General features: G+C 40.3%; 2 protein-coding genes across 2 annotated transcripts; both read right to left on the reverse strand.

Annotated features, from left to right (window-relative positions):
* Window positions 1-5,560: 5,560 nt before the first annotated feature.
* Window positions 5,561-10,802, reverse strand: LOC134839336 (uncharacterized). Its single transcript, XM_063854848.1, has 3 exons — window positions 9,101-10,802; window positions 7,423-7,504; window positions 5,561-7,008 (listed from the first exon to the last, which is right to left on the reverse strand). The coding sequence occupies exons 1-3, from the start codon at window positions 10,679-10,681 to the stop codon at window positions 5,657-5,659; spliced, it is 3,015 nt and encodes a 1,004-aa protein (XP_063710918.1). The 5' UTR covers window positions 10,682-10,802; the 3' UTR covers window positions 5,561-5,656.
* A 162-nt stretch (window positions 10,803-10,964) lies between these two features.
* LOC134839337 (cyclin-C-like) lies at window positions 10,965-12,402 on the reverse strand. Its single transcript, XM_063854849.1, has one exon. The coding sequence runs from the start codon at window positions 12,385-12,387 to the stop codon at window positions 11,479-11,481; it is 909 nt and encodes a 302-aa protein (XP_063710919.1). The 5' UTR covers window positions 12,388-12,402; the 3' UTR covers window positions 10,965-11,478.
* Between the last annotated feature and the right edge of the window lie 138 nt (window positions 12,403-12,540).

Raw genomic sequence — 12,540 nt, forward strand, 5'->3', positions numbered from 1 at the left:
TCGATGACCTCCAAAATTTCGACATCCAAGGCTGAAAGGTCACTATTTGGCTCTTTTTCCTTCTACCCCCTCCTCCGCCCCGCGTCACATAAGCATCAATTTTATGGTGAAATGACTAGTTTTAAAAGATTACTTATGAAGACCAAATTTGTTTGTCATGGCCTAATTAGTCCGCATGCCAATTTTTGCAACAACCTGACAATGTGAACGGATGAATTAATTTTAAAAGTTTGCAGGATGGGAAAGGTAAAAGAGCCCACCATTTTTCAAAGTTTCACCCACTTTTTTGGCAATTTACCCCCAACTACAAAAAATATCTTACCAGGAATTAGCCTAACAAAGTTTAGGGCATAAGTCCAGCAAGGGCGTAAGTCCAACTTTTGCGTTTCTATACCCAATTTTATTGTGTCATTTTTTCCGGCTGTGAACACCAACGAATTTTTTTAGGTAATTCCTATCAGCTTTAATGAACCACCTTTGGCGAATTAACCGCCCAATTCCGCGTCTTTTTCTCAATTCAACACAATAGCAGCTGATCAGATCCCCCTTTTGAGAGAAAGGTTTTAGTGTGCATTACCCTGATTTATTTTTCACTTACACCCTTTGTAAACACTGGGGGATATTCACAGTATCTCTAGGCCGGCCTCTCTCGCTATCGTCCTTTGTACCGTCGCAATACGTTCCCTTTAATACTGGGGTCAGTGGGGCGACTAATTCCCAGTACTGTTTTTAATCCCGGAAGGGTTGAGTTGGTGGTTGGCTGCTCTGTACTGCACTACGTTGCTTGCCCCGTGATCTGAACTCTTCCGACTGTATCTCACTCGTCAATCAATGATCGATCGCAACAACAATTCCAATAATAAGAACGAATTAAGAAATGAATATAACCAAATACAGAATAGCCTATAATTGGCTGAAAAATATATTAACCGTTCAAGTAAGGAAAGGGTCTGCGATTCTTATTAACTAACTAACTGCCTTATCAATATTCTTATCTCCACTATCTTTCCAAGTTACCCCTCTGAGCTCCACTTTATTCCCGGAAGTATTTAGAAAAATCATCTAACCCGATAAATTAACAACTTCCACGAAGTTGTTCCTTCAAGGCTTTTTATAAATTTTTCTAACCGACTCACTTGGTCTTCGTCCACTTTCGTTCTCTCTCTGTAAAGGTCGTCCGGATCGTTCGTACCTTCAGTCTATTTACCCTGAGTTTTGGTTAGAGATCCGACATTCCGTATAAGTCTTAACATATGACTATGTGCCTCCTACGCAGCGTTCCAGTTCATAAATTCAACATGATCACATTAATCTAAATGCCAAGTTCAAAATGCCAATCAAAGCTATGCTGAACAAATAATAAAAGCCGCTTCAACTTAATTCAAGCTATGTTTACATATCAAAATGCCGAAGGTTTTATTTAATTTTCCCGTATCTTTTCCCTTTCCCATGGCTAGGGCAAAACCCCAGGAAGCTTTATTTCCCGTTCATCATAATCCAAAAATTCCCATACATAACCTATTCAAATTGGTTATTAATCGACTCGCGGGATAAACCGTTCCCTTAACTAGGGTCCAATCGAGCCAATAGAACATCCCCCAGAAGCCAATGGAATATCCTGTACACCCCTAACGTTTAGGTTAATTCATTCCCTATTCTCTTGCCTATATTGCAAATTAATATGTGACTACTTTTCTGTGCCATTGACGCATTTCTATTCATAGTTCATTCACCAAGTCAAATTGAGCCCAATGTTTAGTTAGCTTACTCTTAATAGTTCCGACAATATACCATTATACATTAAGCCAAGATATTCCATCAATTTCAACGAAATGCTTAACCAATTCCACATACAGGCAAATCACTAATCCCAGATTCATAAGATAGTCAATTAAACCCCCTAATTACGAAACATATGATTTGGGCTATTTTACGGTGTTAATTTAAGGGGTTTTGTGCTAAAACCCAAAAGGTCAAATAAAGGTCACCCCGGGGGTCAAGCCCCCACAATCGATTCAGGGTCACATGAGGGTCATGCCTACCAAGTTTCATCCATATCCAACAAATACTTCAAGTTATTCCAATCTTAAGGTCCATTATCACTCTTCCCGGAAAAGATCAATTAGTACCGGAAAGGTCAACTGGGAACTATGACTTACAGGGACCCTTTTTTATCAGGGTGGGTCATACTGCGCATAAGTGCCATGAAATCGATATGCCCTCGCTCATTATTTTGCGCCAATTGCCTCTTGGCACCTCCAGGGGGTGATTTTCCCAAGTGCTAGTAGCCCGTGCCATTATCACTCAATCGGGTCATCATCACTATCTACCATCCCTGTAAGTTTCAGCTCCCTGGGGTCGCTAGGGGTCGAGAAATAGCCTCCGGAAGTTGGGTGGGGGTTTGTTTGTTTAGGGCGTAAATCGGGCCGGGTTGACCTTGGGATTCTGAAACTCCAAATAAAAACCTCCCTCACCTAGGGCTACCACATACATAAAAGTGATCTCAATCGGTCCAATAGTTAAGAATTTCCGTCGGGGCCATTTGCACTTCCGAGAACCGTTATAACTCGACTCCGGGGGGTTGGGTGGGTCCGGCTCTTCGCATGACCGGGTCAAATCATCTCTAGTATCACTCCACGTAAAGTTCGCCCCAGTGGTTACGGAATTGGGGGGGGGGGGGGGGGTTCTCGGAGATATTCTACCACCCATTTTCATTTTAAAAAAGGAATTATTTCCTCGCTATCTGAGCAAATACAAGATTAATTCGATGAACTTAGCTACTTTATTATTTACCGGTCGATCATCAAGCTGCGTACTAAACATTCAATTTACCTCGTTACATATTAATCAATTCATCATAGCCACCATGGATTTTGAAAAATATGCCAAAACTTCCCAATACTTTCAAGCCGATTCCAAAGGGAAGGATGATATTGTCAGCCCGTTTTCCCGTAACCAACGGATAGTTTTCCGCTTAAAGATAAAGAAATTTTCCATTCTCGATCGTACACTATGCCGAGACGGGAAAATCGTTCTACACGTCACTTAACGTCACTCCCGTGCTACGCAACTTACACAAATCGGCATTAGACCACCAGGGAAACTGCCGTGAATTACATCGAGAAGCACGTTCGAGGTATTTTTTTGAAAGGGAACCTAGTTAGTTGCCAAAATGTCTGCTTACGATGTATCGAGTGTGCAGAAGCCAGGATGATTTCATCCGACAAGGTCCCCATGCAGCACTTAACGGCCAAGACACGCGAACGAATATGCCGAACGATTATGACACCGGTGAAGAAAGCAAAGGGAAATCGTTCGCATAAACCTTGCGTCCCTGTCTTCGTAGCCGGGAAGAAGCCTATCGCCACCCAGGACGCCGATAGCGCTAACGTCCTCACCCACGAGCCAATTACACTTGAAGGTGCCTGCATTTTTCTTCCTGTTTACTGGATTGTGTACATTACATCATCACCGGGAGAAAGGTACAGTCTACCGCCTGCAACGGACCTTAGAGGATCGGTAATCGCGCGAACGAAAGCGGTTAGATTCCTTCTATTACCCTTATCACGATCTCGGCAAAACATTACTATCCCGGGGGTCATCGATTCCGACATGCACCTGCTCGCGGAAATGCTTGGGGTACATATATACGAGTACCGGACCGACCAAAGTGCCCCTAAATGGAATTACATCGCGGGGAATAAACACGGCCAAAACGGGGAGGAAGCTATCTACCTTCAATACTGGCTAAAACTTGAGGGGGTCCATAAGGGAGAGGGACATGTAGCCATCATTACTGGGATGCGTCCAAAAATGTCATAATTTTACCCAAAACTCACATTAGAATTCACCATTCATATTATTACCTATAACCACCTCATTTTCATCCTGTTATCTAATTTCGACCAATTTGGGTATCCATTATGCACATTCTTCGATTCGTTCAACTCTTGCAAATATTTACTACGAATATTTACCAGTTTATAGGACGTTCGAAATTGAGCTGTGCGGATCATTCTAATTTGAATGATCGCTACAATCAATTGCATCGAAACGTGAGTAAACTTCGTTATAACTTTCAATAATTTGTTTGGAATAATTTCTAACCTGTATTTTAGCCCATCTTGTCACTAACTTAGAAACAACCGTACTTGTCCTATTTAGACTCACGATCAAACTGCAAATGTCCCGAAGCAAATTCGTCTGGAACCTTGACCTAGAGAAGGGGTTCTGCCAGGACTGCCGTTGCTTCTTCTGGGGCCGGGCCCAGAAGCCGGAGGAACTTCTACGCCAGGTGTCCCAAATCAAAGTCGCTGCCAACATGGCGAATACCAGGGGCGATTATAGCTTGTCACCCCTCTTCATCCGGTTCGTGGGGGAGGAAGAGCTCGACGAAATGACCCTATTCGCGGGGAGCCCGGTTGCGCTGGGCGAGTTTGCAAAGAACCTGGGCCCTCGCCGCAGGGTGTTAGCTGGAGATATCGGGGAGGTTTGCTCCCTCATAGAGCTGGTCTCGGAAAACTAGGAGAGATTTCTATGAACTGGAAACTCCCCTAAATTTCTATAAATTTGATGTCGAACGATTATATTAATTCAATCTATCGGTAAAGTATTTTCCGGCTATATAGTTTTAAGTAGAATTACTTATTCTACACCCTTTCTAGGTAAATAGCTTAACAAAACATTGCCAACAAAAATTTGGAAAAGAGCCAGTTAACACAAGTGACTAAAAAATACTTCTTTTTGAAAAAATTATCAAATTTCAAAGAAAAAATAAAAACTCCAAGATTTTTGAATTTCTAGAACAATTTTTTTTTTACACTTTTTGATAGAATTAACCCAATTTGAGAAAACTAGATGGCTCTTTTTCCTTCCCCCCCCCCCACCTCACACGAGCATCAATTTGATGGTGTAACGAGTGGTTTTACAAGGTTAATTATGAAGACCAAACATGTTTGCCATGGCCTTATTAGTCCGTATGCCAATTTTCATAACAATCAAATAATGTGAACAAATTTTTCATTTGTAAAATTTTGCAGGTGGGGGGAAAAGGAAAAAGAGCCAACTAGATCAATAGTAAATTCTTTATTTCGCGGGGAAATCTGAAAATTAAGTTTTGGAAACTAGATTACGCTTTTCATGAATTTTAGACTTTCGCAGTTCGGTAGTGCAATTTGCCTTCCTTTTATTAAAGGAACTGACCGAACTTAAGAAAAAATCAAAGTCAAACCGCGAAAAAGTTAATTTGTGCCTTAACAACTTCCAAGGTTTTTCCTGAAAAAAACAAACGAAAACAAACAAAAAAAATTATCAGGACTTTTATAAGAGACTGAACTACGTTCATAGACTCTAAATATTCAACAAAAAAATAGACACTCTACTCTCATGTTAAAAATTGAAATTTATTATGTTTCGCCGATCATGTTTGACCAATTTTAGGTGAGGAAAAGAAGTTCCCATGCAAAAAATAAAAAATCAAAAACTATTCATAGCCTCGAACTCAACCTGGCTCTTTTTCAAGGTGAACTTTAACTGCAGTTAATTTCTGGTGTTTCCAATCCACTGTTTCTCTTTTTCAAATTTTACAATTTTCAGAGACATTTAATCACTAGTTTGCAAAGGTTAAAAATACACGATTTGATCTAATTTAACAAATTTAAAGCATGTGCGAGTTTTTCTTTTCAGAAGAAGCCATCCACATTTTAACAGCAGAGCTGATATCGCACTCATTGCACGTGCATAATATGCTTGATTTGTCATGCAGCTCATCTAGCATAAACTCAAACCCGCTGTCACCATTGGGCGTCGGCGTAGTTGTCGGAGTAGCGGGAGAGCTCAACGATTGGCTAAAAAGCTTTGCGAATATCTGGTTGGATAACTTCGCCTTCTCTAGTCTGATCCACAGCTGCGCCGTTGAGATTGTCAGATACTGATTCTGATTGGACGGCGCTTGTCCACCCATAATTTGTTGCACAATTTTTTCTGCACTGCTAGCAGCACTACTGCTATTAATAATTGGGTTAGTACTAGAGTTATAATTGCTATTAAGATGATTGGCACCTTCTAAACTGTTGGGGTTAAAATTGCAACTAGGAATTGCTTTGGAGCAATCTACAAACATATTTGAAAATGTAGCTGGGAGCCAGCCCAGATAGCAGCTGATGAAACATTGCACTAAAGTAGGCGTGGAGCATGTGAAAAAACTTTCATTAGAGATTAAAACTTTGAAGAAGTTGTCGACGAGGACCGAAGATTTAACATGTTGAACGATAGACGGAAGCGAAGTGCTGATAGATCGGAAGCTACTGACATAAACAATAATCGCGAGAAGTTCTGCAACTTTAGAGGGTTCCGGTTTTACGAGATATTTCTTAGAATTAGGCAAAGGCGCGTCCCATCTTAGAATAAGCCTTGGTCGTGATAGCTGCAGAGAATTAGATGAACTGTAAGACTTGAAAGGACAGAAGACGTAAAACATGTGGGGTCCGATTCCAGACAATGTTGGTTCGTAAAATTTATGCGAAATCTGCGACAGTATATCGAACAGAAACATTGCACAGAGTCTAGTCGAAACTTGACTTTGAGTGGAGAACTCAAGAAGAGGTTTGAAGTCGCCCATGTCGCTCACCAGGTAAGGATTGTAGTTCGATAGAAAAGAGTTCAATACGTAAGAGTTCTGATTGGATAGAAAATCTATTATTTCATGCGATGTATCGGTAGGAGATCCGAACAAGGTATTCACATATTGAACAGGTGTGGTTGCGTTAGAGCTACTTAAAGATGACGCATATGATGACAACTCATCGGGAGACGTTTGAGAATCACTGGCTTGAGACAGGAACGAAATGATGCGAACGGGTCTTCGTGGAATGTTCTTCGAGGTTCGAGGTTGGGTTCCGCATTCGGAAGACATCTCGACTAAAGATTGCGTGCGGTTGAGAGTGCCACCGGTTGAATGCTGTGTCGTGCTGATGTAAAGAGGCTTGGTTGAATCGCGCAAATTACGAGCTAAAACCACAAAAAACTGCTTAAATTAGGTTAAAATTCATCCAAAATAGTTCAAAACCACCTTGATAATTATTCGAGTTTTGGAATTGATTCTTCTCCAATTATGGAACAGATATGATAGTAAAAATCAAGTAAATGTCAAACAACTGTCACTGCTACCATTAATGACTGTCAAACTTTTCTCGGGTTAGGATCCCAAGAGATGCAAAACATCCGATGCCTTCAATCTGAGTATCAAAATCGATGATTTCACCTGTACTTTCGAACTTTTACCGAATAATTACAAAAGCAAATCAGATAAAATTTGTAAGATCATATATCATTCGTCGGACGGACGTCATCAATAGCAAAAGTAAATGCAGGCTTAGTGTTCAAAAGGGAAATCTGTTTGAATTCAGATACATTGGAGCTCACCTTTAGTTGCGGCAAGTTCACTGTTAGAACTATTTTCTGAAGCGGTGGTCAATTTGCTCAACCCTTTTGCTTTGGTCTGCTCCTAAACACATTTCATCCGTTAGTTGCTCGCACGCCAAATTTGATCAAAGTACTCGTTAAATCATGTCGAGTACGGACAAATTATCGCTGACCATAATTAAATTTAATCAATACTCAAAGCGAAACAAAACCAGCCAATTAAATCTCAGTACTCAAAACATCAAGAGAAATAAACGTGAAATTCAGTCAGTTTAGAACAGTTTCTTCAAGAACTTAGATTGATTAAGAAATTTTGTATATTCGGTATAATGTCAAGAGAATAGCCCCATACTTAAGCTACACATCTACAGACGCATACTATAGTTAAGAAAGCAAAATCCATTGAAAACAAGATAGCCGCTTACTGTGCAAGTAGCACAGAATGCTCAGACCAGTCTTAAAAATACAAGGAAGTTTTTTCAAATTAGTTTCGTTTTTTTCGGCGTGGTGTGATAAAAGGAGCTGAGCGAAAAACTAGAGATTATGCATATTCGACATTCATAGAAGAATACACAAAACATTTTTTTTAGAAGAATACACAAAACATTTTTTTTTGTAGAAATGACTTAAAAATCTTTTGAAAATTTTTTAAGCCCTCAAAATTAGCTATTGTAAACCTTCTCGTGCGCTTTATTCGCTCGAATTAAGACAAAAAGCGAAATATTTCAAACCAGTGGTAGCTGAAAAATCTGTGGTAGCTGATTTTGCGTGGAAAACAAAAAAAAATCACATCCGAATATAAAGTTTCTTCTCATTTTTCAAATGATCGGAACAACAAGATTAGCCGCTTACTGTGCAAATAGCCAAAACGTTCCCACCATAGTCTTAACAAAACACATTTTTTTCAAGTTAGTTGTTTTTTCTGTGTGGTGTGATAAAAAGATCTGAACAAAAAAAATTAAGCATATTTGACAATCAGAGTCAAACAGGGCAACTGAAAACAGTTTTTGTAGAAAAATGAAAAAAAAAATCATTAAAAATTTGCAGAAAATTGTTGATGATTTAATTCCAATAATGTCGCTTAAAAAATTCGAAATTAATTTTACTCGAGTTAAACTAACTTTTCACGGCTTAAATTAAACGTAAATAAGCTAATGTAAGCCTGAACGCTCACCTTATTAGCCGGAAACTAGACCGGAAATCAAAAATTTCAACCCGGTTTTTCTCGAGACAAAGCAAAAAAAATTTAAATTTTTAATGTCGTTCGAATCACAACTGAAAGTGCTTCAAAACGATATATAACTCGACCCATTTCGATGAATATTTGGGGCACCTGATTTTGCGTCGAAAAAAACTAAAACACACCCAAAAAGAAAGTTCCTCCACATTTTTCAAATGGCTGGAACAACAAGAACTCGTTGCTGCGATAGCAGCACCACCAGATATATCAGTCCACATATATCAGGTATAAAAAATTGAAACCATAGAAATTGAGTAATCGCTAAAAAGTGGTTTGACCCTTTTCCTTATGAATACCGCAAAAAACGTTTCTTATAGCAATCCGGACCACGACTGAAAAGTCTTCAATTATGATACATCAATTGACCTGTGAAAAATAACACAAATATAAATTTCTATCTTCGATGGCCAAAAATACAAAAACAAAAAGAATACTTACCAAAGGAAGCGACTGGATATCATAAGCTAATTCATCAATGCTCGATCCCAAATCATCAGACTCGAAATTATTATTCGAGTTGCGGAATACCGACAACGTCATTTCACCGCGGTGCATTGCCGGCGACTGTGACGCACTTTTGTTATGCCTCGAGATTGCATCACCTCTAGATGGAGTCTTGTCCCTCTTGAGAAGTCTTTTAATAGTTGAGAAAGTTGAAGACAGTTTTGAAGGCGTTTGCGGCTGCTGCCGACTTACCCTGTTCGCATTGTTGCCCGGATTTACCTCATCTTCGAAAACATCATCCACATTTTTATCATTTTCCAATTGCAATATCTTCTCGTTTGGAACCGAGTGTTTCCTTTTACCTCTAGCTGGAGTCGAAAAATTAGAATCCGGGTTCCAGTTAATATTCATGCAATTATCCCGGTTCACTTTTCTGTTATTAGGCAGTGTTTTGAAGTGTCTAGCAGCATTGTTGTCGACATTGTACGCGCTCTGAGCTTGCGGAGGTTTCTTCGTGCGTCTCCTCGATGGTTCCGGGGTCACTGATCGCGGAATGTAAGCAGTCTGGTTGCCATGGAAGCCAAGTGCTTGCATTGTCGACGTATCCGGCCTCTGAGGTAGCGGTCTGTCCTTTAAAGTGAACGACTGTGTTCTTGGGTGATGAGGAAAACTTGAGACATGCGAAGTATTTTCCACGACAACTGAGGCAGAGGGTATATGTGAAATAGGCGGGACGGGTGGGGGCGGAGGCGGCGGTAGAACTGGTCTGGAAGAAAGAGTTCCGAAATCAGGGTGAAATTGAGACGAATGCTGGTGCTGGTGGAACCCCCCAATGGAATGATGTCCTCCGAACGTTGTCGTATGTGATTTGGACGGTCTGTGATGAGGCGCAGGAAGCGTTTTAATAGCTTGAGGGGGTAAATTCAGGCCACTCTGGATTTCATACTGGTCCGCGCTGCTACCGCCTGAGTTCGGTGGTGAACTATGGATCCCGCCTCCGCTTCCACTTTCCATTGTGTCCGAGTAATGCCCAGTTCCGCCTTGCCCACTACTCGCTCTTTTGAACACTCGTAGACTAGAGTTACTGCCTGATGTATGCACAGATGTATTGCTACCTCCGGACGTGTTAGATGAGCTATGTTTCTTCGACTTGCTGCTGGGTACTGGGTTTATCATCAACGGAACTCGCCTGCAGGTCCCGTTATTCTCCGTCGGTGTATCTTTTTTCATCTTTTCGTACTCTTCATAGATGATCTGCGCGTAATAAACCGATGACTGTGAACTGTGTTTATTATTAGGCTTGTCACCTTGTTCTGCAATGTCCTCAGTTTTCACATTTCCTGCAATTTTGCCGCCTAAAATTATCTCCTTCCCATCCTCGGGAGAAGAGAGCATCGGAACTGATCGACCGAGTTGCGGCGACTGTGGCGAGAGAGTTGTCGCCTCGTGTTCCGATCCATAAAAAGAGCAGTCCGCTCCGTTTCCGTCCGAAAGTCTGTCCAACGAGGCCGAGAAAGCTGTCGAGCATGCCGTGTCCAGTACATGGTAAAACGGTTCACTCGTTTGCTCCATCATTTTGGTAGTAATTTGTACCTTGTGAAACTGTGAAGTAGATGAAAAAGGCAATTTTTGCCTGTAAGTGTTTTAAAAGCACTATTATTGTGAAAATTGTCACATTGCTTCTGTTGCTTGAGCAGCAGAATTACTCAGTTACACAAGTCATTAAAACTGAAATTGACATGAAGTGAATTAATTTGGTAACACGATAGGATGTGAACTAGAGCCAAAAAATAAAACAACGTTGGCTTTACTCAAAGTGAAAACTCAATGGTATATTTTAGCTCAACGTATTTTCTAAACAGTTCAAATTGGTTCAAAATATAAATGGTAGCAGTATAAGAGTTACGCTGTTGAAATTTGAATGATACTAGCTAGCTATTGTTACAAAATGATATCGATCGACCTTACTATCAAATTTGACAAGTTTACCCACCAAGTAATTTACGTAATTAGGCACTACAGACTATTTGCTGCCTCGCTCTGATCTTAAAACAATTAAAACTAATCACTAAAACAGACATCGATTATTGAAAATCGCTTCAAAGTCTACAACTAAGTCAACAATTATACCATCAAACTACACTTAGACTTTAGAATTCTTCTGCAAAAATGTTGACACCAAAAGATAGCAGACCTATTCGAACAGTCTATAAGTTGCGTCCTTGAATCTGCAATTTCGCGCGAAATCATTTCCCACGTTTGAAGGCGCCATTCAAAACGTGTGAAAGTTCGCCTGTTTCTTCTTGGCATCAAAAACTAAGATTTGAACAAATTTTCACACCCGCAAAGATGAAACGCGAACGAATTTCTTTTCATCTTCCGTGTTGACCATGTTGTCGCATGCTTCTAACGAATGAATACTTCTTCAAAATATTTTTCATCTCTTCGATTTCGCCGCCTTCAAAACTGGTCCAGAGATCAAAGAAACTCACGATGTCGTTAACTAGAATCGCCAACTGCTCGAAATCAACCGTGCAGTCTGCAAACCACGCTTTATGCTCCGCCGACAACGAACCCAAACCACCCGTTGCATCCATACTTGACAAATTTGAATGCGAAAAACCAGTCGAGCAACTTTGCTTTCGGTAAGTGCAACAAGCTATGAGCAATGCCGCTAATGCTATCATAAAAGGCGGTTGGGTGAGAATCAAATCTGATCGCATAACATCATTTACGACTAGCCAGGAAGCTTTTAGCAATTCGTTGTTTTGATCACCAATATCCTCGCAAAACTGAGTTAGAGGCCGGTAGGGTTGGAATACTATTAGACAGCAATCCATAACCTCCATAAGAAGGAACTCACAGTCATGTATATCGTTAACTTTGTAAGGATATTCGTCAAACTGGAACACGTACTTGAACATATTTGACTTGATAGCTGCTGTACATTTTTCTATCAATCTGCTATTCGGCGAGGCGCCCACTTCTTCGACTTTTGAAGCCAAGAAAACTGAAGTTGGACACAGTAAAATAGGGTCAATGTCCTTTAAAGAGTATCTGGAATAAAATCGTTTGAAATAAATAATCGCAGTCGCTATCACCTGTTGGCGCACTTTCAACTCTTCGCCTATCGCTTGAATCAACTGGCCAAAAAATATGTGTACTTTTTGGTACTCTTCGCATGTAAGCCTCTGCAAATCTGCTTGTCGGCCAAGTAGCATTTCTTCTTTGTCGAACAACCATTGTCGAAAATGGGAACTGTTCCAAAAATTTCCAGACATTTGCACCCTGAAAAACAAGTTATCATGACAAATGAAGGTAGCTGTTGCCAAGAATGAGATAAGAATTTAATTAGACGAATCATGCTGTGACATTCACGCTATACTCATTATTACTTATAATCCATTGTTTTCTCAACTACTCTGGAAAGATTA

The sequence above is a fragment of the Symsagittifera roscoffensis genome, chromosome 2 (genome assembly GCF_963678635.1).
Source record: "Symsagittifera roscoffensis chromosome 2, txSymRosc1.1, whole genome shotgun sequence".
Taxonomy (NCBI): domain Eukaryota; kingdom Metazoa; phylum Xenacoelomorpha; order Acoela; family Convolutidae; genus Symsagittifera; species Symsagittifera roscoffensis.